This window comes from Oryx dammah, unplaced genomic scaffold, assembly GCF_014754425.2.
Source record: "Oryx dammah isolate SB20612 unplaced genomic scaffold, SCBI_Odam_1.1 HiC_scaffold_12, whole genome shotgun sequence".
In the NCBI taxonomy this organism is placed as follows: Eukaryota; Metazoa; Chordata; class Mammalia; order Artiodactyla; family Bovidae; genus Oryx; species Oryx dammah.
Window position 1 is genome coordinate 11864207 of NW_024070196.1, and position 25912 is coordinate 11890118.

The 25912-nt window shown below is 39.7% G+C and overlaps 1 protein-coding gene across 5 annotated transcripts in view; it reads left to right on the plus strand.

The window, feature by feature from the left end:
* SLC10A7 (solute carrier family 10 member 7) overlaps positions 1-25912 on the plus strand; it is a 305184-nt gene that overhangs the window by 130715 nt on the left and 148557 nt on the right. The window contains exon 5 of one of the 5 annotated variants that reach the window (XM_040250421.1): positions 19660-20378. The exons of 3 other annotated variants lie outside the window; for them this stretch is intronic. Coding sequence is in view for 1 of the 2 variants with exons in the window: in XM_040250420.1 (XP_040106354.1) it covers positions 19660-19674 (15 nt within the window). In the remaining variant the exon portion in view is untranslated. Of the gene's footprint in view, positions 1-19659; positions 20379-25912 lie in introns of those variants that run through there. One more of the 5 variants, XM_040250420.1, reaches the window with a different exon arrangement.

Sequence of the window (25912 nt, forward strand, 5' to 3'; positions counted from 1 at the left end):
AATCGCAACCATTACTAGTAGTACTAGCAAACACTTATACAGTGTCATTTTGTGCCAGATTATCACCTAAGAACTTTGTATACATATTAACTCACTTGTTTATGGATAGTAACTCACAATTATTTTATTGAAGAGGAAAATAAGGTACAAAGAAGTTACTAAATTTTCTTAAGGTCACTCAGCTACTGTGTGCCCAGACTGAGATCTGAACCCAGATAATCTAGCTCCCAAGTTTGTGCTCTTAACCTCTGCACGTGGTGCTCAAGGAGAAAATCTTCAAAACGATCAGAGAGAAAAGACAGCTTTCTGAAGCAACAACCACAGCTAGTCTCGCAGCAGACTTCTCTAAAGCAGCGAGAGAAGACAACATATAATGGAGTATCTTCAAGTGCTGTGGGAAAGTGATGCGCCCCGTGCCCCCCAGCCCCGCCCGAGAATATTCACAAATAATCGTGCAAGAGCGAGGCTGGGTTCTTCTTCCTGTCCTCCTATTCCTCTTCCTTTCCGTGTCTTTTTCTTTCTTCCTCGTATTTTTCTTTAAAATATAAATTGGCTTCCCTTCCCTCCCGTTGAGGCAGCCGGGGTTGGGGTAATCTGTGGATCCAGGACTAAGGAGGTGGTCAGAACCAAGAGGGTCAGTCAGTGGTCGAGCTGAGGAGATTTGGGGTGGGAGGTAAGACTGAGGAGGCCATCAAGACTGGCAGGGCCAGGATATTGATTGCATGCAGGGGGTATGAGGACATGAATAAACTGAGGATAACTAGTGCTCAGAAATGTATGATATCACTTATATGTGGAATTGTGGGGGGCGGAACTAATGAATATAACAACAAAAAGGAATAGACTCAGGTATAGGGAACCAATTAGTGGTGACCAGTGGGGAAAGAGGAGGAGGAAGGGGCATGGTAGGGGTAAGGGGTTAAGAGATATAAGCTGTTATGTATAAAATAAGCTACAAAGATATATTGTACAGCACATGGGGTAGAGCCAGTATTTTGTATTAATGGAATATTTAACCTTAAAAAATTGTGAATCACTGTTCTGTACACCTATAACATGTAAACTATACATCAACTATACTTCAATTTAAACAAGTGAAAAAAAAGTCATGAGACCATGTCAGAAGTTACACAGGAGCCGCCCTGAAAGGACATAATAATTCTAGATTAATTCTAATAAATCTATAATTATTTGAGCATCAAAATAAATGATAGTAAAAGAGTATACCACACTGAATAAAATAGGAACCCAAGGGTCCATACTGATATAAATAAGTGAATAAGCTAATCAATGAGAAGAATCCCAGGCTATGAACTTTTATAAATTAAAAAAATGATGGCATTAGAAAATTGCCACTTGGCAACTATTGTAGAAGTAATACTAATAATTGATTTAGGCATGAATCATCCATGGAGGTTAAAAGCAGCTCATGAAAGTTAATAAAGGAAGAGCATGGCAGTACTCTCAAAGTATTTTAATTAACAAGGGAATAGTAACTTCACTGATGAAAAACCTAGAAGACACCACCTCGAAGATCACAGCACCTGGTCCCATCACTCCATGGGAAATAGATGGGGAAACAGTGGAAACAGTGTCAGACTTTATTTTTTGGGGCTCCAAAATCACTGCAGATGGTGACTGCAGCCATGAAATCAAAAGACGCTTACTCCTTGGAAGAAAAGTTATGACCAACCTAGATAGCCTATTCAAAAGCAGAGACATTACTTTGCCAACAAAGGTACGTCTAGTCAAGGCTATGGTTTTTCCTGTGGTCATGTATGGATGTGAGAGTTGGACTGTGAAGAAGGCTGAGCGCCAAAGAATTGATGCTTTTGAACTGTGGTGTTGGAGAAGACTCTTGAGAGTCCCTTGGACTGCAAGGAGATCCAACCAGTCCATTCTGAAGGAGATCAACCCTGGGATTTCTTTGGAAGGAATGATGCTAAAGCTGAAACTCCAGTACTTTGGCCACCTCATGCAAACAGTTGACTCATTTGAAAAGACTCTGATGCTGGGATGGATTGGAGGCAGGAGGAGAAAGGGACGACAGAGGACGAATGGCTGGATGGTATCATGGACTCGATGGACATGAGTCTGAGTGAACTCCGGGAGTTGGTGATGGACAGGGAGGCCTGGCGTGCTGCGATTCATGGGGTTGCAAAGAGTCAGACACGACTGAGCAACTGAACTGAACTGAACTTAAACCCAATGAGCAAAGTGAACATCCCCAATAATGTGGCAAATAGACATCATTGTTGCTGGGTGTGGTATACTGAGAAACGTGTAGCGTCACTTGAGGCATTCCTGTGAAAATGCCTCACCTGCATTTAATCACAAGAATGACACAGACAAACCCAAACAGAGGCAAACTGAAATAACTGGGCTGTACGCTTCAAAAAATACCAAGGTTATGAAACAGCATAAGAAGATTAAGGAATGGTTCCAGATAAGCAGACATGACAACCAAGGACAAGATATATAATTCTAGACTGGGCTAGTTGGTGAGACTCGATGGGAGTGGACTTGATGGTAGATGGTAGTATTACTATCAAGATGATTTCCTGATTTAGCATGTTTTACTATAGTTATACCCCTGGAGAAGGAAATGGCAGCCCACTCCAGTATTCTCGCCTGGAGAATCCCATGGACAGAGGAGCCTGGCAGGCCATGGTCCTTAGGGTCACAGAGAGTCGGACACGAATGAAGCGACTAAGCACGCACACACACGCACTGTAGTTATATAGGGGAGAGTCCTTGCTTTTTAGGAGGTACACACTGAAGTGGGCTTCTGTTGTGGCTGGTAAAGAGTCTGCCTGCAATGTGGGAGACCTGGATTCCATCCCTGGGTTGGGAAGATCACTCCAGTGTTCTGGCCTAGAGAATTCCATGGACTGTACAGTCCTTGGGGTCACAGAGAGTCGGACAGGACTGAGCGACTTTCACTCAACTCACACGCTAAAGTATTAATGGTGTATCACACTTTCAACTTACTCTAAGTATAATAATTGTGGGTTCTGCTTGTGCACCCACGTGTGTGTGTGTTCATTCTTCTTTTATATAGTTTTGTAGATGTAAGTTTTTATTTCATTCTAAACAGGCCTACAGGCTTCCCTGCTGGCTCAGCTGGTAAAGAAATTGTGTGTAATGTAGGAAATCCAGGTTTGATCCCAGGGTCAGGAAGATAGATCTCCTGGACAAGGAAATGGCAACCCACTCCAGTATTCTTGCCTCAGAAATCCCATGTACAGAGGAGCCAGTCCATGGAGGGTCACAAGAGTCGGACATGACTGAGAGACTAACACACATACACAGACAGGCCAACACGCTATTTAATTATTACCCTTTAACCCGCTTTCTAAAAATGGTTCACAAAACTTCTCTTGACCTAGTTTTTTGTTGGTGGTTGTTGCGGTTTTTGTACTGCATTGGGTCTTTGTCACGGTGCAAGCTTCCCTAGTTGTGGAGCGTGAGCTCCAGAGCACACGAGCTCTGCAGTTGTGGCAGGAAGACTTCTCAAGGTGCAGTGTGCCCGCCCTCTAGTTGTGGCTTGCAGGCTTAGTTGCCCCGAAGCATGTGAGATCTTAGTTCCCTGACCAGGGATTGAACTTGTCTCCCTTGCACTGGAAGGCAGATTTTTAACCACTGGACGACCAGAAAAGTCCATTGATCTAGTTTTAGCTACTTGACTTTTGCAATCTCACCAAAAAAATGGTGATTCACAGCACCCCAAATCACAAATTCATTATACATTTTTATTGATTATTTTCATGTAATTTCTTTTGATTTATTCACTTTGTAATTTTATTTGTTTCTAACTTTTAATTGAAATATAGTTGATGTATAAGTCCCTAGTTTCTAGTTAATATATTTTAAGCATATGTAATCCACTCCATGGTGTTTTATAATGAGAAAATAATGATATTTAGAGTCAGAAAAATTTGGCTTCACGTAGCAATTCTGCTTCTGTCTAGCTGCTTAAATGTGGGCAAAATTCTCATCTTTTGTGGTGGGGGGGGGTCACAGTTTCCTCATCAGTAGGCAACTCAGGATTGTTGTCAGGAACAAATATGGAAACACGAAAAGTCTGAGCAGAGCTGCTGGCTTGTAAGAGGAGTGCAAACTAAGCATTGTCTTCCGTCAATTCATTCTCTCTCTCACCAAAAGCATCCACACAAGCCTCTCGGGCATAGGGAAATACAAAGCTTATTAAGAGACTATAGGAAAGGGCTTCATCCTTGCCCCTTTGTTCATATTTGGCTTCTCTCCTTGTAGCTGATTCTTGCCTTTATTTCCGTAATTAAGTCATCCATCATCATGCAAAGATGAATCAAGCCAGACGGTGACCGCAGGTTGGGGGGAGGATGGGAACAGCACAGAGAGGGTGGGGGGATTGCCCGGGCACCTCGGGTTACTGGGGGCCAGCAGCCAGCGTGCGTGAGGGCAATCAGACGGAGTGCAGGCTTTTCCAGTACGGGGACTATTAGCTCTGCTGGTACAGCAGCTTACAGTCCCTAAGAAAAATACTGATTGATCGTGACCAAATGACTGTCTGATTCTCCTCTCTGGCTCCTTACTTAGCAAGCCAATTTCAGCTGTTTCCAGTCTTGGGGACCTTCAGTGTTTACAATTTCTTTCCTTTCAGTGGGAATTTCGTTTTTGCTTTGTTTTCCTTGGGGTATTTTTCTTATTTCTCACCCTCTTTACATGCCTATATGTAAATGTATATTCCCTAAATGTCAACATACATTTTACACAATCTTTATTACATGTTAGTTCATTTCTGTTTCCTTGGTATTCTTTTACTTCTGTTTTTAATATTTGGAGAAGGAAATGGCAACCCACTCCAGTATTCTTGACTGGAGAATCCCATGGACGGAGGAGCTGGGTGGGCTACAGTCCACGGGTCGCAAAGAGTCGGACACGACTGAGCAACTTCACTTCACTTTTTAATATTTGTGGGGGTGGGAAATGAACTGGGTAAAGATGGTCAAAAAGTACAAACATCCACTTGAAAAATCTTAAGAAAAAAACATCTATATATCTGCAAGGTCAGACTGATAACTGCTGTAATGTGCGTGGAGAATAGGAACTCTTCTTGACAGCCTGTCTGTTCATCTGTCTGTCATCAGACAGTAAGTCTAGTGGGACCCTAAGCTTAGCCTGGTTTTTTTTTTTTTGGGAACCAGTTTCCACAAGTCAAGGGTTAGGGTTCTGCTCCTTATCAAAGAGCTCAAGTGCTGAAATTCCCAGCCCATATCTTAAAAAAATTTTTTTATTGAGGTGTAGTTTCTTTATAATATTGTGTTAGTTTCAGTTATACAGCAAAGTGATTCAGATATGTGTAGACATATATAATTTTTAGATTCTTTTCTATTATATTATAAAATATTGAATATAGTTCCCTGTGCTGTATAGTAAATCCTTGTTGTTGATCTATTTTATTTTATAGTAGATTGTATCTGTTAATCCCAAACTCCTAATGTATCTTTCCTACTTACCTTTCCCCTTTGTTTGTTTGAAAGCAAACCATAAGTTTATTTTCTATGTCTGTGAGTGTTTCTGTTTTATAAATAAGTTCATTTGTATCATTGTCTTAGATTCCACACATAAGTGATATCATATGGCATTTGTCTTTGATATGCTTTATTTAGTATGATAATCTCTAGGTCCATCCATGTTTCTGCAAATGACCTTATTTCACTCTTTTTTTAAATGGTTAATATCCATTACATATATGTACCACATCTTTATCCACTCATCTGTTGGATATTTAGTTTGCTTCCATGTCTTGGTTATTGTAAATAGTGCTGCTATGAACAGGGGGGTGCATGTATCTTTTTAAATTAGAATTTTCTATGGATAGATGCCCAGGAGTGGGAGTGTTGGATCATGTGGTAGCTCTATTTTTAGTTTCTTAAGGAATCTCCATGCTGTTCTCCATAGCGGCAGAACCAATTTATATTCCCACCAATGATGGAGGAAGTTTCCCTTTTCCCCACACCCTTTCCAGCATTTATCATTTGTAGACTTTTTGTTGATGGCCATCTTGACAGTTGTGAGGTGTTACCTCATTGCATTAATAGTTTTGATTTCAAGCCCATGTCCTTAGTTCTCTTCTGATTCCTGCCACAGTAGGCATCCTCATCTAGTAGATGTTTAATAAATGTTTCAACAAGTATTTTTTGTATCAGTCACTCAAAAAATGACTCAAGATCCTGCTTCCCACCCCAGATATTTTGTGCTCTTTTTATGTGGGTTCTCTGCTCTGCTTAACTTCTGAATGTTAGAGTGTCTCAGGGCTTTGTGGCAGGTTCTGCTCTTTGCTTTGTCTCCCTTGGAAAGTTATCCAATCCCGTGGTTTTATGGAACATCAAAATGCATCTGCTTCCAAACTGATATCTTCAGCACCAACTTCTTCCTCAAATGCCAGACTCATACATCAAATTGTCTATTTGGTGTCATATCTTGGATGTCTAATAAGCATCTCAAGTTGACCATATGCAAAATAAAATTATTGGCCTCCCCTAAATGCTTCTCCCCTAATCTTTCTCATTTCAGTAAATGGCTCTAACCATTGTATGCTGCTTACCTGGTGGCTCAGATAGTAAATAACCTGCCTGCAGTGCGGGAGACCTGGGTTCAATCCCTAGATCAGGAAGATGCCTTGGAGGAGGGCTTGGCAACCCACTCCAGTACTCTTGCCTAGAGAATCCCATGGAGAGAGGAGCCTGGCAGGCTGCAGCCCTTGGGGTCGCACAGAGTTGGACACGACTGAAGCGACTCAGCAGCACTGCACTGCATGCTCAGTCGCTCAGTCATGTCCGACTACAATCCCATGGACTGTAGGGAACCTGGGTCTCCTGCCCCGGCAGGTGGATTCTTTACCACTGAGCCACCTGTGAAGCTGCTCTAACCATTATTTGAATTTACAAGTTTTTCTAGACTTCTCTCTTTTCACCACTTCCTTCTCTCTATATCTAAGTCATCAGCATGTCCTATTGGATCTACCTTCTAAACATATCTTGAATTCATTATCTCCTCTTTGTCTTCACTGTGAAGTGAAGTCGCTCAGTCATGTCCGACTCTTTGCGACCCCATGGACTGTAGCCTACCAGGCTCCTCTGTCCATGGGATTTTCCAGGCAAGAGTACTGGAGTGGATTGCCATTTCACTACCCAAATGCAAGATGCCATCAACTCTTGCTTGTTAGTGCTGCTGCTAAGTCACTTCAGTCGTGTCCGACTCTGTGCGACCCCATAGACGGCAGCCCACCAGGCTCCCCCGTCCCTGGGATTCTCCAGGCAAGAACACTGGAGTGGGTTGCCATTTCCTTCTCCAGTGCATGAAAGTGAAAAGTGAAGGTGAACAGTTATGCCCTAATTGATCCCCCTGCTTCTACACTAATCTCCCTAAAGTTTTTATTTCACGTATCAGCTAAAGCAATCTTCTCAGAATATAAAACTCACATTGTGTCACTCTGCTCTTTCTTAGCTCTTCCCTGTTTTTAAGATGTCTCTGGTGTCTTCTGTTGCCCTTAGGATAAAAGCTAGACACCTTATTCCAACCATAAGGGCCTCATACCTAGCCCTGCCTTCTTCCTCAGCCCCATATTATACCATACCCCATGCTCACCACACTTCAGCAACACATCAAACCTGTTTTTCCTTAGGACCCTTGTATTATTAACATTAGCCATTTGCCCTCTCTCTGGAACATCCTTTCCTCCAGTCTTCACTGGATTGTATCCTTCTTGTCACTCGGATGTCACTTCACATGGCACCTCCTCCGTGACCTCCCTTGAGTGCCTTCCCAATACTTTCTATCACACCAGCCTGTGTTGTTTTCTTCAAGGCTGTTATCATTATCAAAGTTATTTTGTTAATGTGTCTGTTGTGTGATAATCCCCATTAAAGTATAAGCTCTGAGAGAGGAGTGTCCTTGCCTGCCTTTTTCATTCTAATATTGCTACTGTCTATATAGTACCTGGCACCTAGACTGGGTTAAATAGCTGTAGAATAAATGAACCATTTTCCTGGACTCAGGGTAGAACAAAAAGTCTGGGGATTTGCAAGTTTTACTAGTTAGTAATCTGTCTGTGATACATATTCACAGGCAAGTTTTCCCTTTTCCCACCTTGGCTATTTTTTCTCTCCCTTCTTTTCTCCTTCAGGATAGACTTGCCCTTGTTTCTGTTCACAAAAACCCTTTCTAAGGCCACAATTCATCCTTCTTGTCTTTAGACATCACCCAGAGATTTGTTTCTGAAGGAGAGTAAGTCCAGCATGCAGTGATCCATAAAGCTGATTCTTATTACATCAAATTAAAGGGCTTCCTGATCTCTGGTCCAAGACTTGTCTACTTTTCTTAAAAGGAATGTTCCACCGTTGTTACAGTGTCATCTCATGTAGATTCTCCTTCGGAGTTTCTGATTTTCCTGATCTTCATTTGTCTTCCTTGACTTCTTTTGTGATGAAGAACCTTTCTGATACTCCTTCTCTTACTGTACTTGAACTAGAAAGACAACCAAATAGGTAAGCTGTAGTAGAGGTCACACATTCATTCTCTGTGCTCATTGTGTATGCATATAAGTGTGATTAAACTATGACCAGTTTTCATGTAGCTCGTTCTTGTATCTTGATATTTCATCACTGGAATAAACATGAAATTGTAAGGACACTGACTTACGTTAAAGAGATTTAACTCTTTTCTTTTTTCAGTACAGAATCTTTTTCTTTTTTTGATTGAGGGGGTCTAGTGGAGAAGGCAATGGCAACCCATTCCAGTACTCTTGCCTGGAAAATCCCATGGACAGAGGAGCCTGGTAGGCTGCAGTCCATCAGGTCGCTAAGAGTCGGACAGGACTGAGCGACTTCCCTTTCCCTTTTCACTTTCATGCATTGGAGAAGGAAATGGCAACCCACTCCAGTGTTCTTGCCTGGAGAATCCCAGGGACGGGGGAGCCTGGTGGGCTGCCGTCTATGGGGTTGCACAGAGTTGGACACAACTGAAGTGACTTAGCAGCAGCAGCAGCAGCAGCAGAAGACTCCAAGAGAGTTGCTCGCAGATGTTTGCTTATGCCCACACATTTCCACATATCTTCAGAAATCTCGGAGTGCTCTGATTACATGCTATTGTAGAAAATGCCCGTGTTCTGTCAGTAACGCTTTGAACACCTGTGCCATTACACACATGTGGACTGCCTGAAGAGCTCACTGTGCTTTACAACTCTGCCTGTTAAACTCTGGTCCCCAGAGCCCCTACCCCAAGTGAACAACGTCTTTTGTTATTGCTTTGTCCAGTTTTTTCTTTCAGCTTTAGTTTCCACTCTGGTTTGTATCCTTAAATCATACTCCAGAGAATCTGTAAAGGTGTTTCTCCACTCTTCTGTTTACCCCAGATTATTCAACTGTACAGTGATAACATCCTTGAGTATCCTGCTGCAAGCTTTTATTCGCTCTTTTTTAAAAAGACATTATTTATCTCTTCGACTGTAATGGCTCTGAGTTGCCGCAGATGGGATCTTTGTTGCCTCATGCAGGTTCTTTAGTTGTGGCATGTGGGATATAGTTCCCGGACCAGGAATTGAACCGGAGATCCCTAATTTGGGAGCCCAGAGTCTTAGCCACTGGACCACCAGGGAAGTCCTCATTTGCTCTTGAACAACCCCACAGATTTACATCTCAATACCACATCACCATGAGAGGCCAGGACAAATTGAAGGACTTCTCTTGGGCAATCTCACTTTGAGACTTGCTGTTGAGGAGTGATATTAGTGAAAAACCCTGCTAAGCTGCCTGTGAAGGAAAGCTCAAGCTGCCCAGTTGCTGAAAATCTCAGACTGCTGTGCAAATTCTTCCTGGTGCAGACTAGAACATAGTCATGGATTTTTCAAGCTAAAGGTTATAGTCCCACAGCAAAAGCAGGAAAGTTACCTGTGGTCGATTTGTATATATTTGGGGAATTGTGTTCTGAAAGCAGCTCTATCTTATCCTGAAATTCTTGGATTTCTTTGTTGTTGCTGGAATTGTTAAGTTGGAAGAAATTCCCAGATGTCTGAAAACTTTTGTGACATTATTTCAATTGACAAATAGTGTACAGGTCGCCTGGTTTTTAAATGAATGTTATTTGATCCACATTAAGCCATCTTTTAGTTCTTACATCTGTCTTAACTTTATTAAAGTCAAAAATAATGTTTAGAGAAGGTAAAATCATAAATATGATTCATAAATACTTAAAAAATCAACAGTAGAGCTCCTAGTTGAATAGAAATCTCAGAATTGTAGTTTATCTTTGAAAGGAAAACTTCTGGGATTGAGGGTAAACCAGTTTTAGAAAAGAAATCAAGTATTATGGAATTTGAAAATCTAATTTGGCATATATTAGATTAATGCCCTGTAAAACCCTAAAGTCTGAATTCATTTTACAGAATGTTTGACTTAATTCTCTTATTTTTCTCACTTTTCCCATTGTTCTTTGTGTGTAAATCTCAGGGACTTTTCCTTTCATGGGTTTAAACATTTAGTACTGAATTCTAAAGGAGCAGATCCCTCCCTCCTTTTTTACTCTTGGTGAACTTTTGAGAAGGTGGTGGACTGAAGTATGTGTGTGTGTGTGTGTGTGTGTGAAAGTACTTTTTCTATGAATATATGCATAATCCCACAATTTCACCAATGTACATATTTTTTGCTTGCAAATAAGGGATTTAAAAATTCGATACATAGAAAGCAAAGTTGACAAAGACCTTTTCATATATTTGTCTCCTAATGTTTTTATTTTTAAAAAATATGCTGCAGCTGATTGAACATAATTTGATTTTGACTTGTGCCACACAACTATAATTCCTTCAAAGACATGTCAATATGCAGTATATTTAAGGTGGTGTCAGCACCAATTTCTTCTTTATTTAGAGTAATATAATCTAAAACTATCAACCTTTTCTACTTTCATGAGCTTTTGACTTTCATACCATAATACATGAAATATTGCATTTTCTTGAACGCTTTGGGTAGAATATCCGTAACTGGAAAGAAATTTTATACTTCCTTCATCCCCTCCATTGAAGCAGGCTTTTCTACCACTGTCTGTGTCTTTCAAGATTCTCAGCCCTTTGAATTACTTCGGATTAATTAGTTATCTCTTTATTTAAAACAATATTATGGTCCCCCTTTTGCCTCCAAAGAACTGGATTAAACAGGGTGAATAAACCGGGGAATAAAATATCAAACGATACCAGAATCTACTTACCTTATCAGTTCTCTTCAGATAGACATGATTAACCTGTTGGCTAGTAGATCTGGACTAGAGAGAAGAAAGAATAATTAATATTGAAAGGGAGTAGAGAGGGGGAAAAAAGCCTGTAAATTGACCTATGATAAGAAGAATCCATGATGTGAGGCAGAGAGTATGATCTGTGTCTGGAATTCAGGGCCAACTTGGCTTACTTTGATGAGGATCTCTTATATATTTTTGTGAATATTAAGTTCTATAAAGTCCAAATTGAGCAAAGAAAAACAAATGGCATATATGGTTATCTACACATACAGTGTGGGGGCAACCTTTGGGGACAGAAAATACATTGAAATATTGAATAACCAAAGTAGAAATGCTCCTTTAGCAGGGTAGTCCTCTAACTAGCTCCCTAGCTATCCATATACACATTGTTTTGATTTTTCACTTTTAGTCACAACATTTTAGTAGGTTGTAACATCATATCTGATGTTAGTGTATGTTGGAGCAAATACACATTAGCACCTGAATCCACTGCACACACAGCAGCCACGTTCATTTACTTGTGAAGTGAATTGTTCTATCACTTTTGTGCATTCATTATGACTAGTGCTTGGGGAAAGCCGGGCCGATTTTAATCATGTGAAAAACCTACCCCAAATGCGCTTCTGCTGTAAAGGAGAATACGTGTACGCATGAATATATGAAGATCGAGAGAGTAGAAACTGTACAGCTTAACAGGGAAGCATGTAACTGAGAAGCATGTGACATGGTAACAAAGAGTGAGAGCTCAGAGATTTTGTGGGTGGGATAGAAATAGTCAGGGAAGTCTTCCTAAGAGAAGGGTATTCGCCTTAAACAATTCTGATAGCTGAACAAAGTTCATGTACGTCTAAAAAAGACCTGTGTTTTTTAAAAATATCGATTGTTCATTTTACACTCCTAGGAATGAGAATATGAAGAAATGTGATCCCACAGAAACACGGATGCGAAAAAGGATGTAGAAGGGAGATGTCTTTGCATCTTTCCCAGGTCCTCCATGTTTTCAGTTGCTCATATGGTTTATATTTACTCTGTGAGCCAATGCAGGCTCTCTAAGTAGGCGCATTGTTAAAGGCATAGTGACAGCTTTTTGTCTTGGTGTCCTCATATAAATCCTGGCCTAGTATAATTAGCCTTTATAATGTGTGATTTAAGGTATGATGTTTGTACTCCTTGAATTTTTTTTTTTTTTTTATGGCAAACTGTCTCACAGCTTTGGCCATGACGATAATCATTAACACTTTGTTACAGAAAGGTAGAAAGGAAGACTATGGAAGAAGACCTATTTATTTTGCTTTTCAGCTGCAGTGCTGGTAGATGAAAGACTTAATGAGGAAAGATATTGAAATTAATATTTAAGTCAGATTTTCGTTCATGTCATAACCATGGATTATGAGAATTTGGAATCTGGGACTGACCTTGACACAGACCCATAGTCATTGATACTGGCCTTTCATATTAAGTTCAAGAAAATTTGCCGTTATTCTGAATAGATTTTCAGGCATAGCATGAGTAATACTGACTGTTTAGTCTCCTGCGTTGGCAGGCAGATTCTTTACCACTGAGCCACCTAGGAAGTGCATGTTTAGATGCTAGGATTAGTTATGTTCATTGAGGTAGATCTTCTGTGGGTCTTTGAGACAATTTTACTGTAATCATACACAATTTTTTAATGTGATTTATTTATTTACCTGTTTTTATTGACATGTAGTTGCTGTACAATATTATGTAAGTTATGGGTATACAAAATAGTGATCTACAATTTGTAAAGGTTATACTCCATTTATAGTTATTGTAAAATATCAGCTGTGTTTCCCCCAGGTTGTGCACTAGTTCCAAAGAGCCAAAAGAAAGTCATTGTGCCGGAACTCAGAAAGTGAAGTGAAGAATGGCTTGTGATGAGGCTGAGGCAGGCTGGGGTCGCTGGATCACACAGGGTCTCATGGGCCTTGTTAAAGAGGATTTAGGGCTTTATTCTAAGGGCAATAGGAAGAATTTCCACAGGGGAATGACATAATTAGATTTGAGTTTTAGAAAGATTGTTCTGGCTCAAGTATTGAGAATGCTTTGAAATCTTTCATCAAGGATTGAGAGTTTGGCTCATCTCTAAAGAGACCTTTTGGGAGAATACTGAATATTTACGCTAGTATTCCTTCCTTGGGTATTGATCCCTGGGATAAAAGTCAGTGATGGCATTGTCAGTTTCCAGGTTTTCAGTAAATCTGAGGTTCATGGTTATATGACTGTGTACATGTATGACTATATACATATAAGCATGTTATGTATGTGTGTATATGTATCTTGTTCGGTCACTAAGTTGTGTCCAACTCTTTGCAACCCATGGACTATAGCACATTAGAGTCCTCTGTCCTCCTGGAGCTTTCTAAAATTCATGTCCATTGCATTGATGATGCTGTCTAACCATCTCAATTTTCTGCCACCCCCATGTCCTTTTGCCTCAATCTTTCCCAGCATCAGGGTCTTTTGCAATGAGTCAGCTCTTTGCATCAGATGGCCAAAGTATTGGAGCTTCAGTTTCAGCATCAGTCCTGCCAGTGAATATTCAAGGTTGATTTCCTTTAGGATTGACTGGTTGGCTCTCCTTGCAGTCCAAGGGACTCTCAGGAATCTTCTTCGGTGCCACTATGTGTGTGTGTGTGTGTGTGTGTGTGTCTGTATACAGACACACACATCTGTGTATGCACACATACATTCTGTCTCCCAAAATAAAGAGATCCCAGTGTATTTTTTCTCTATCTTCTGCATCTAACCATTCAATTTTAATGTTTTTCCAGTTGTGACATACATGTTTAAGGGATGAGGAGGAGAAAACATAATTACCAATCCCTTTAATCTATAAGATATAATGACGTGTTATGAGTATTCTCCATAAGAGACTGCGAATGTGTTATGTTGTGCATAACAATTTTATAATGTAGATTCCAAGGTTTCAGAAATTGTAGACATACAGAAGAATGCTGTGTCTTCCGCATCATGATGAGCGCTGCAGTTGCGCACATATATAGGACTCGATCATTCTGAGCATTCCCTGAGCTCCATTTGCAGACAAGTCGTTTCTCCACCATGACAAAATTCCCACAAGATTTTGAATAATTAATTTCCTGGAATGTGCAGCATTCAGCAGTTATGTTCAGCATTATTGATGGCAGCAAACTTTATCTCTTTTATTTCTGAGACACATAATGAAATAGGGAGTCCCTCAAAAAACCACTGTGGTTAGTTGAGACTAATTTTGTAAGGGCCAGTGGGCTTTTGCCTTAATGTGTGTAAGTACGATTTTTTTTTCTCTCTTTCACAGCAGAATGCACAGTAGACACAGGCAGAGTGAATTGGCACTAATTTATGAACCTTTCCAACCTTCTCTGTGCAGTACACCCTGTGAGGGCAAGACGCTCTAATTACACTCACTTCGCATAATGAGAGCTTTTAATGACAATTACTGATTAGAGTTAGGGATGTTTGGGGACCCTAAGAGAAGATGTATTGACTTTCAGAAGGAAAGGCTTCATCTGCCTTTTGTGTAGCTCAGCCCCAACCACTGACCAGTTACTCAATGAAATCAACTCTATGGCCCCAAAGATGTAAGTGCTCTAAACCGAAGGACACTTTTCTTTCTCAACTGAAATTAGGTCAAAGAGTTCAAGATTCTGTTTGCTTTTAGCAGTGTTTTTACTTTGCGCTTTTTTTCCTTGGTGATGGTCACACTGGCTGTTTCCTTTTTGGTAACAAGAATAACCCGTAGTCCAGACTGCTCTTTTTAGAGACATTGATTTGCACAGTCACAAATGGATACCTGACATTGTTTTCCTCTTTACACATTTGCAGTGTTCAGATTGGAGGGAGTAGTATTTAAAAGCTCCAGTATCCTTTATATTAATATGGATATGAGAATTACAATAAAGACAAAAATCGAGATAATTACTAGTTGTACTAAGGACATGAGTTTCTATGGTCTACTTGCCCTTTTTTGAGCAAGGCAGAAATTTTCTTTACAAGGCAGGATGACATATTTTGTATATGTCATCTTTTGCAAACAATTAGAAATTTAAATTACATAACACATCCACATTTAGCTAGTAGTATGATACTGCCTTTCTAGCTTCAGTTTCTGTCTCTCTCCTTAATGAAGATACATCAGGCTTTGTCTATTTCTTTTCTCCTTTCAAGTTGTTCTGAGCATTAGTTTCTCCCACAACCCTTCTGCTTTTATATTCTATATTGTATACCATTTCCATTGTTTTCAGTTGTTTGCATTTTGAATTTTCTATCTTTATGTCTGCTAAATCTGAAGCTAGAATTAAAAGCAAAACGTATTTGCAATGCATATAAGTTTAAACCCAGTAAATTTAAATAACTTGCAAGTAATATAACTGATAAAGTTGAAAGGGAAAATGGCTCATGTTTTCTTGGCGCTTTCTACTCAGCACATTCCCAGCTCTAGGATTCTGGTTTAAATGACTATCTTTTACATATACTAAATCCTTACCCTACAACTCCCCAAAGCTAACATGCTTTAAGCCCTTAATAAGTGCTGCTGCTGCTGCTAAATCACTTCAGTTGTGTCCGACTCTGTGCGACCCCATAGACGGCAGCCCACCAGGCTCCCCCATCCCTGGGATTCTCCAGGCAAGAACACTGGAGTGGGTTGCCATTTCCTTCTCTAATGCATGAAAGTGAAAAGTGAAAGGGAAGTCGCTCAGTCGTGTCCGACTCTTAGCGATCCCATGGACTACAGCCTACCAGGCTCCTCTGTCCACGGGACTCTCCAGGCAAGAGTACTGGAGTGGGGTGCCATCACCTTCTCGGTAATAAGTGCTAGCTTTAGCAATATTGTCATTTTTGAAACCATGAAACATTACAATTGCCTTTCATCAGTTTTAATACAGTTTCTTGTGAATGAGTATGTTTATAACCAAAGATCATATTTTTCAGTCATGAATTCATTTATTCCGGCCTCCCAGGTGGTGCTACTGGTGAAGAACCCTCATGTTAATACAGGAAACATAAGAGATGTGGGTTCAATCCCTGGGTCAGGAAGATCCTCTGGAGGAGGGCATGGAAACCCACTCCATTATTCTTGTCTGGAGAATCCCAAGCACAGAGGAGCATGGGGGGCTATGGTCCATAGAATCGCAAAGGGTCAGATGCAACGGGAGGTGTTTAGCACACACATGCATTCATTTATTCATTCAGTGGACACACACTTTCATTGATTGGTTGCTCTGGACAAGGTACAAAGTACAAGTCATCCTTCAAACAGAGAATCTAAGATATCTATAACAAACTGTATAAAAGATTAAAACTAACATTTATCAAGCATTTATTAAGCTAGGCAACGGTGCTACGTGCTTCTACACCTACAGTCAGAAATCCTATCAGTTGCCCCAGGAAGGAATGGTCATCTGAATTTTTTGCTGAGGACCCCAAGTGATAGAGAGACCAAGCAAGTGAAGTGCCCAGGCTCTCAGAGCCAGGAGGCCATCACAGCAGGCTTCCTTAATTCCAAATCTGGAGCTGGTATCTATATATCAGCCATTGGCTTTCCCCTTTCCTGCCCCCCACTATGTTAGAAGCTGATCCTCTGACCTTGGCCATAAAGACTGTGAGGCAGGAAAAGGACACTGAAGCTCTCTCTGAAGGTGTTGGTCTGCTATTTGTCTTGGCTACTTACTGCTCTTAAAAGAGTTAATAGAGCTTATTAAGCCTATAAATATATTCAAAGCTAAAACATAGCCATAGTTTCAAAGACTTTAATTCAGGGAAATAAAATCTGACGCAGATTGTTCTATGCACTAACTTCTTTTCTTTATTCATTTGAAGAGCAAAGCCTATCAGTTTTTGGCATCCGAATTTAAGAGAACTCTAGCCCAGTTATTTGAGGTTCCACATCCCTAATCAACCAGAAAGATTGTACCTGGCCACTGACTCTCAGTCCTGTGAAAAATAGCACCATATCCCCTGTTTGATGACAGAGGGGCCTGACACTGGACTCTTGGCCTGAGCATTGTCCAAGGTCAGGAGATCAACTTCTAAGATAGTTTAATAGAGAAATCACCAATGCCCAGGTGAGGCATTTTGGTGGAACTGCCAAGTATAAAAGCAGAGTTAAAATTGCCTAGCTCATCACCAGACCCCAAAGAAAAAGCCCCTTAATGTTGCATGTTTCAAGCATGCACCTCTTTATACATTGCTGCTGTTCATGATAAATCAGGAAGTTAAAGCCAAACCAACTATAGAGTCCCAAAGATTAATGTGTCACTTCCTGTGTATAACAAAGTTTCAGCTTTTCTTTAATTATCTGTGTGGGTTTTTTTTTTTCTTTTCTGTGGCTAAATAGCATTAATCATTGAATTTCTAAAAGTCCAAGCAGGCACAAAGAAACACCTAATTTATTTATTTATTTTAGATTTTTTTCCCCCTAGTTTTATTGAAAAATAATTGACAGATATCACTGTATACATTTAAGGCATGCGGGTTGATGCTTGATTTGCCTAAGTAATGAGATGACGTAGAGCCAGCTAATATCCATCCTCTCGTATAGATGTGATAAAGATAAAAGAAAGAAAAAAGTTTTCTCCTTGAAGAAATACCCCAATTTTAAGCAAGTTACTTTGCAAACATTTTTTGAACATATATAACAGGTAAGATGACAGGGTCGTACAAAGATCAATAAGACAAAAAAATCATTGAGCCCACGTGTCATCTATGCATCCTTGGACATATTACTCCATACACTTCTCTTTCCACTTGTAATATGGTAATAATGTCTACTTCATAAAGCTGTTGTAAGTACTAAATGATATAGTGTATGTAAAGTGCCTCCTCTTGAAAAAGAAAGTTATTATTTTATCATCAATATTCTCCCTACTAAAGTTAAGTGACTTGTAGAAAATCAGCATGAGTTGCTGACAGGATCAGGATCCCCCTCTGATTCTCTTATACACAAACATCTGTTCAGTGGCTTTGCTGGTTGATTTTGCAGGTATTTGTTGAGTGCCTCCTATCAGCAAGGAGCTGTGCTAAGCTCTGTGAAAACACCAGTTGGCTCTTGGACACACTTTTTGGCCTCAAGTGCTCCTGAGCTATTCGAGGATGGATGCGAGGCATATACAACACATACATAAACAGTTGTGGTGCCAAGAAGAAAGCAGAAAGTGATACAAAAGAGACACAGACAAGGACATTTGGGAAGAGAAGGCTGCACAGACTCAGGACATTTGGGTTGGGCCTTCAAGGAGGGATAGATTTGGACATTCCGAGGAAAGAAAACAGGAACTGCGTGATACAGGAAATGGTGAAAGTTCACTGTGCTTGAATGAAGTTCTTTGAGGGAGCAGGATAGTGGACGGTATTAATAGGCACAGACCAGATGCTGTAGTGTTCCCGTGAGAAGTGTCACAGTGTCTCAAAGTCCCCAAGTAACAGAGAAAGAACTTAGGGGACGGAGGTTTGAGAGAGAGAGTTGACAAAGTGTTAATAATCAGTCGTTGGTGAATAGAAGTGAAGGGTATGTGGGTGTTCATTATACTATTTTCGGGAACCTTTCTGGAGATGTGAATTTTTTTAAAAGTTGAGGGGGAGAATGAATACATAGGAAACTCCTATAATCAGTAAACAAAGAACAAACTACCTAACAAATGGGGACCACATAACAGGAAATGCCACAGGAGATTATAGGAATGGCCAATAGATAACGTAAAAATATGTTCAATCTCTCAGAAGAGAAATTTAACTCAAAGTGAAAAGAGGTTACTCTTCACCCACCTGCTCACCCCATTTTTAGTGTGTAGTCACATTGTATGAATCTGAAAAAGAGAGATGTCGATACCGACCTGTGATCACTATAGGAGTCTAAGAGCAGAGTATATGAGGTATCTGGCACTAAAAGAACTCAGGAAAACATCTCTCTCTCTCTTTTTTTTTTTGGAGTGTTTTGTCTCCTTTATCTGCCTTGGTAATACAATACATATAATACACTTAAGTCAATTGACTGGTCAAACAAATGCATTTCATGTACACTAATGAGAGAATTTATTAAATGCTTTATACATTATAACATTTCAAAGTTCAGCAAAGCTCTAAACATTTATAGTTTTTAAGACTTATAACCTTTTAGTTTTGAAACTATAAAAAAAAATCATTTGAAGAATCAGTAAGTAAACACTCTGAAAAAGGAAGAAAACAGTAGCAAGATTCAGTTACAGATATTCACAGATTTTGTTCTTTTGCCTTCAAGAGCCAGCAAATAATAATTTCTCATAAATAAGATTATGCCTTTAAATGTCTTTGGTCCAATTCATTTCTTCACACCATACATATATACATACGCACACATATCACTTAAACCTTCTTCTAATCTGTTTTAACTAGAAGATAACCGAGTAAACAGACTGCTTGAAATAAAGACACATGAGAAGTACCACAACTAAGTTAACACGATAAGAAGAAATCCAGGAAACTAAATGAACAGCATCTCCTCCTGCCGCTACCGTGATCCAGTGGAAGATCATGAACGCTTGAACCCGAGGGTCGGCAGGAGTGTGGGAGAGAATCCACAGGCCATGCAACTGATTGCATTTGAGGAACAAGGAGAAGGACAGAGTGCAAGAAAAGATCCAGGTGTTGTTTGTTTGTAGAAGAAAAATTGCTTCGGAACGGAGAAAATGCTAGCTTAACTGAGTTGTTTGCCGCACAGATTGTTAAATACGTCAAGGCAGTCTTTTCAGGAAGGGTGGTTGATCCCTAGAAATTATTAAAGATACACCCATAGTTTAAAGACTTCTTAAATAAATGCTCTGTTTGTAAGAATTATATTCTTAAACATATATTACTGGCACACACAAAATAAAACCATTATTGAAAGTATCCTTCCCTGGCCTCTTCTTATGCAAAGACATTGATTTTTTCTTTCTTTTTTTTTTTTTGAAGCCAAGAAAAAAAGGTAGATATTTGTTTAATCCCACAATTATTTCCCATTGTGGAATTAAATGGAATTAAAAGTAATGGAAGAAATCACAAATAATGATTGAAACATTAAATAAGACATAGGAAGTGTACTTTCAGTTGAAATTGACAGCATATACAATTACTTACTTGACTGAGACAGTAAGAAATTGTATTGTTTCATGAAACTGGAGTCTGGAATTGCCAAGCACTGACATAATCCGGTGAGCCCAGCTCCTTTTCTTTGTGATTAGTACATCCTCACCCACCTATGTTGGCTTCATCCTTCAACGAATTCCTCTGGTGTTGGGAAGATGAATATAGTAGGTCAAGGTTTCCTATCTGCAAACCCTCTTATCTTTAACCCCCAGAAAGCAAAGGCTATGTGCTACCATTATATTAGAAAACATAACCGAGGAGAAGCAGGAGCGAGGGAAAATGAGAGTGAGGCAGCAACGGAGGAAGCATCAGTTATCAAGCTGACTTTTGCTTGGTATCAAGCATCACTGATTGCTTGGCTTTTTTTGTACACTTGACCCACCAAGAGGTTACAGACACATTTATATCTCAGGATTGGCCTTCCAGACAGAAGGAAAGAGCATTTATCTGCCGCTTCTCTCAAGGGTCAAAGGATCACCCAGAGGAAATTCCCCTAAACTTCCAGGCTATACACATGTGTTACTGAGCACATCCCATGCCATCTCATGCTTCCACATCAACAGGAAGACCGCGTTCTGCGTGGATCTGTATATTCCTTTTGGGTGGACAGGAACTCCTGCCCACTCTCAGCGGGTGCTCTGTGAGATCCTCTGCATCTGAAGAGGTTGCATCATGGAGAGAGGAGTACTCCCCCTCCACCTGCTCCCTGAAAATATTGTCTTCCTCCCGGATAGCCATTGTTAAGTTTCTCATGTTGTCTACCAGAAAAATATTTGTGACAATACCAGAATAATATCTGTGTGTACACACATGTGGGTACATGTGGACTTTCAAAAATTCACACAAATGGTAATATAGAAAAATAGGAGCCTTGCTTTTTTTCCCCTTAACTTAATCCAATCTTCCTATGTTCTGTTAAACATCTGCCTAAGAGTCCATTGACAAGGTATATCATAATGGCTTTAAATAATTCTCCCTGAATGAATATGTAAAGTTGTTTTTAGTTATTTACTGTTATGATAACTGATCATGAACATTAGTATGCATTTATCTTGGTTGGTTGGTTGGTTGGTTTTGGAGCATATTATTATCAACAATTCCTAGAAGTAGAATTGCTAGGCCAAAAAGTGTTTATATATATTTTTTCTCTTTATTATTTATTTATTTTTTTTTTAACCTTACTATACTGTATTGGTTTTGCCATACATTGACATGAATCCGCCACAGGTGTACACGAGTTCCCAACCCTGAACCCCCCTCCCACCTCCCTCCCCATACCATCTCTCTGCGTCATCCTAGTGCACCAGCCCCAAGCATCCTGTATCCTGTATCGAACCTAGACTGGCAATTCGTTTCTTACATGATAGTATACATGTTTCACATGTAGGTGGCGATTCATTTCTTACGTGATAGTATACATGTTTCACCTAAAAGGTTCTATCATTTACCTTCCTTTCAACAGTGTGAGAGGGAGTTCACCACATGCTCACCAATAGTGGATGTTACCAACTTGTAAGTTTGTTAAGAGAAAGTATCTTGTTTATATGTGTATTTATCCATTCCTGTGGTCATGTATGGATGTGAGAGTTGGACTGTGAAGAAGGCTGAGCGCTGAAGAATTGATGCTTTTGAACTGTGGTCTTGGAGAAGACTCTTGAGAGTCCCTTGGACTGCAAGGAGACCCAACCAATCCATTCTGAAGGAGATCAACTCTGGGATTTCTTTGGAAGGAATGATGCTAAAGCTGAAAATCCAGTACTCTGGCCACCTCATGCAAAGAGTTGACTGATTGGAAAAGACTCTGATGCTGGCAGGGATTGGGGGCCGGAGGAGAAGGGGATGACAGACGATGAGGTGGCTGGATGGCATCACTGACTCGATGGACGTGAGTCTGAGTGAACTCCGGGAGTTGGTGATGGACAGGGAGACCTGGCGTGCTGAGATTCATGGGGTCGCCAAGAGTCGGAGACGACTGAGCAACTGAACTGAACTGACTATCCATTCTTTATTATGGCATTGCTTGTTTGTTGTTAATTATAAGTGATGTTGAGCCATTTTTAAAGTGTTCATTAACTTTTGCCTAACCTTTTCTTTTTTAACCCAATATTCTGATTTTATATTCCTATAAAATTCTATATGTAAAATTAACCTTAAATCACTGTATACATCCATATATGTATATCTATCTGTATATTATGTGCTTTAAAAAACCTGAGAGTTTAATATTAGTTTATTATTTATTTCAATCATTAGTTTCTTTACCATGAGTTTCTCTCAAGAAATCATGCTAGGCATCAAAAGATACAAAAATGTTCATATCTTTTTTTTTTTTACCAATTTAGCCGTTAATCATTTATATTGATTTCATAAGCTATTTATAATAATGTGTGGCAAATTTTTTTGTTCATTTATCTTTTGACTGTATTTTTTCATACAAATTTGTTGTGTAATATGCAATTAGATTTCGCAGTCTCTTCCTTTATAGCTTCTGGGAATTTTATTTTATTACTCAGTGTGCTCAGGCTGCTTTTAACAAAATGCTGTAGACTGGGTGGCTTAAACAACAGAAATTTGTTCCTCACAGTGGATAGGAAATTAAAAATCAGGGTGTTGACTGATTCACTTCCTCGAGAAGAATCTGCTTCTTGCCTGTGTATGGCCTCCTTCTCACTGTGCCCACACAAGGTGGAGAGAGAGAGGTATAGAGATCTCTGCTGTCTCTGCTTCTGTGGCAAGACACCAGCACTGTTAAGACCGTATATGACCTCATTTAACCTTAATTAGATCCTAAAGTCCCTATCACCAAATGCTGTCCCAGTGGGAATTAGGGACGCAACATATCACCTTGGGGTGGGGGAGAGCACAGTTCAGTCATAGCAACTGCCGAATGGAGTACTGCATTCTGTGTTCATCCACCAAGTGGCAGTTTTGAGAACCATGTGAGATCTTTGGGGTCTTAAGTCATTGATATTGTTTGACTTAGTATACAACTTTTTTGAGAGCAAGAATATAATTTCATTCTAGTACCCCCAACACTCATCTCAAAGGCCTCTTCTGTCCTATTCTGAGTGGGCCAACTATAAACTTGATGTTCATCCTCAGAGATCATCTGTACAGTAGCTTCAATGTGTATCTGTGGAAAATGAGACCCAGAGAGACTGAGGTGACTTCCCCCAAGTTTCAGAGTTAATCAGCACCAGAACTTAGACTGGGATTCTGGTCTTTCTGACTTTCAGTCTAATGTTGACTCTTCAATAGTGAATAAATACATATGAGTACTTAGAGCATGCCTAGCACCTAATAAGTACTGCCTAAGTCCAATGGCACTCCACTCCAGTACTCTTGCCTGGGAAATCCCATGGACGGAGGAGCCTGGTAGGCTACAGTCCATGGGGCCTCTAGGAGTCAGACACGACTGAGCGACTTCACTTTCACCTTTCACTTTCATGCATTGGAGAAGGAAATGGCAACCCACTCCAGTGTTCTTGCCTGGAGAATCCCAGGGAGAGGGGCGCCTGATGGGCTGCCGTCTATGGGGTCACACAGAGTCAGACACAACTGACGCAACTTAGCAGCAACAGCAGCAAGTATTCACTATTACTGTTACTTTGCTGTTGTCTTCAGTATGATCATCATTATTCATAGAGAACAGATGCTGAAAGCAGACTGAGATTGAATCTTAGTGAAATTAGCTGTCAGTTGTTAGTCCTGAGCCTCATGTGTTTCAGCTTTAATAGAGAACAACAGTAGAAGCTATCTTATGGGGAGTTGAAAGAAAGTTGTTTTCTTTTTTTTAATATGCAGAGCACTTGAAGCAGTACCTGGATCAAAATGATAAGTATGTAAATATTATATAAAATAATATTATGATAGAATCATATAGTCTCCTAGAATCAGCTTCAACCAACTTGCCAATCTTGTCTAAATTGCTTCCCTCTACCTTCTAAAGTCATGATGGTAAGCATATGCTACAATGGTCACTAATACAGTAAAAATACTTAACTTGTGTGATGAGAGAGTGGAGCACAAACTAGATAAAGAGACAAACTGAACACTGAATTGTTTTCGAGGCCTGTTTGCAAAAAGAAATTAGAGCCATGCAAAGAGGAGGTGACACCAAGAAGAGGTGAGAAGATATCAAGGAAAGTGTCATTGATATTGATTAGATTTAATCCTCCTCTTTCCATCTTCTCCATATTGATATAATTCTGTCCTGAGGTATCTTGGCTTATAATAGGGAAGAGTTTCATAAGCCCTAGCTTTCTATTTTTCTCATGTGTGAAAATGCAAATGTTATGAAAAGGAAGGTCAGGACTTAAATATCATTCTTATAAGAAATTTGAAATAAATGATAAAATTTTTTTAAAACATCTGGAATGTGTTTACTCTCTAGGTTTTGAAAAGTTTTTCTAGAAAGAAAATTTACTGTATATTAAAAAAGAATCATTCCATACTTAGCATTGCCCAGTTCTGTAGAGCACGTCTTTTGTGGTTGCTTTTTATATAGTAGCCTCATTATTTGATTTTCAAAATGCCACATTGATTCCTAAAATATTGGGCTCCCTGCCATTCATGTTTAATTGAAGAGCAAAATTCCAATTCCAATTTTAAAATATTGAAATCTCCCCATCTACTGTGATCCATTCCATGATTTCAGTAAATCTGCTCATTGAGTGCTTACTATGTGTCAGCACTCTACTCATCACTAAGGAGACAAAAATGAAGAGAGTCTCAGTGCTCCCCCTGCACCCCAGCTTTGGGAGTTCATAGTCTGTGGGTGTAACAGTCATGAGAAAAAGTATTGGACTGGTCGAAAACTTCTTTTGAGTTTTTCGTAGGATCTTATAGGAAAACCCGAGCAAACTTTTTGACCATCCCAATAATTACAGCATGACACAAGTACTGTAATAGTGTAAATCCAGTGATAGCACAAAAGAAGAAATGATTGATCAGAAATAGACCATTTCACACACAGTTCTTGAGGTCATTTAGTCCTTCTCCGGAAACTAAATGATTACCAAAATGTCTACATAACCAAAAATCTTTTATCCATTCATGAATGTCATTTTATCTGATTGCTGTAGTTATACAATGTTTGTAATCTCCATATCATAACCGTAGAACCCAAACAACATAGTTGTGTGTTTTTGTTTTTGTTTACAAAAGGTTGATTTTTTTTTCTTTTTTCTTATGATTATGATATGGAGATTACAAACATTGTATAACTACAGCAATCAGATACAGCAATCAGATGCTTCACCTTCAGCATCAGTCCTTGCAATGAATATTCAGGACTGATTTCCTTAACGATTTCCTGGTTTGATCTCCTTGCAGTCCAAGGGAGTCTCCAGAGTCTTCTCCAACACCATAGTTCAAAAGCATCAATTCTTCAGCACTCAGCTTTCTATGATCCAACTCTCACATCTACACATGACTACAGGAAAAACCATAGCTTTGACTAAACAGACCTTAGTTGACAAAGTTGTTTCTCTGCTTTTTAATATGCTGTCTAGGTTGGTCA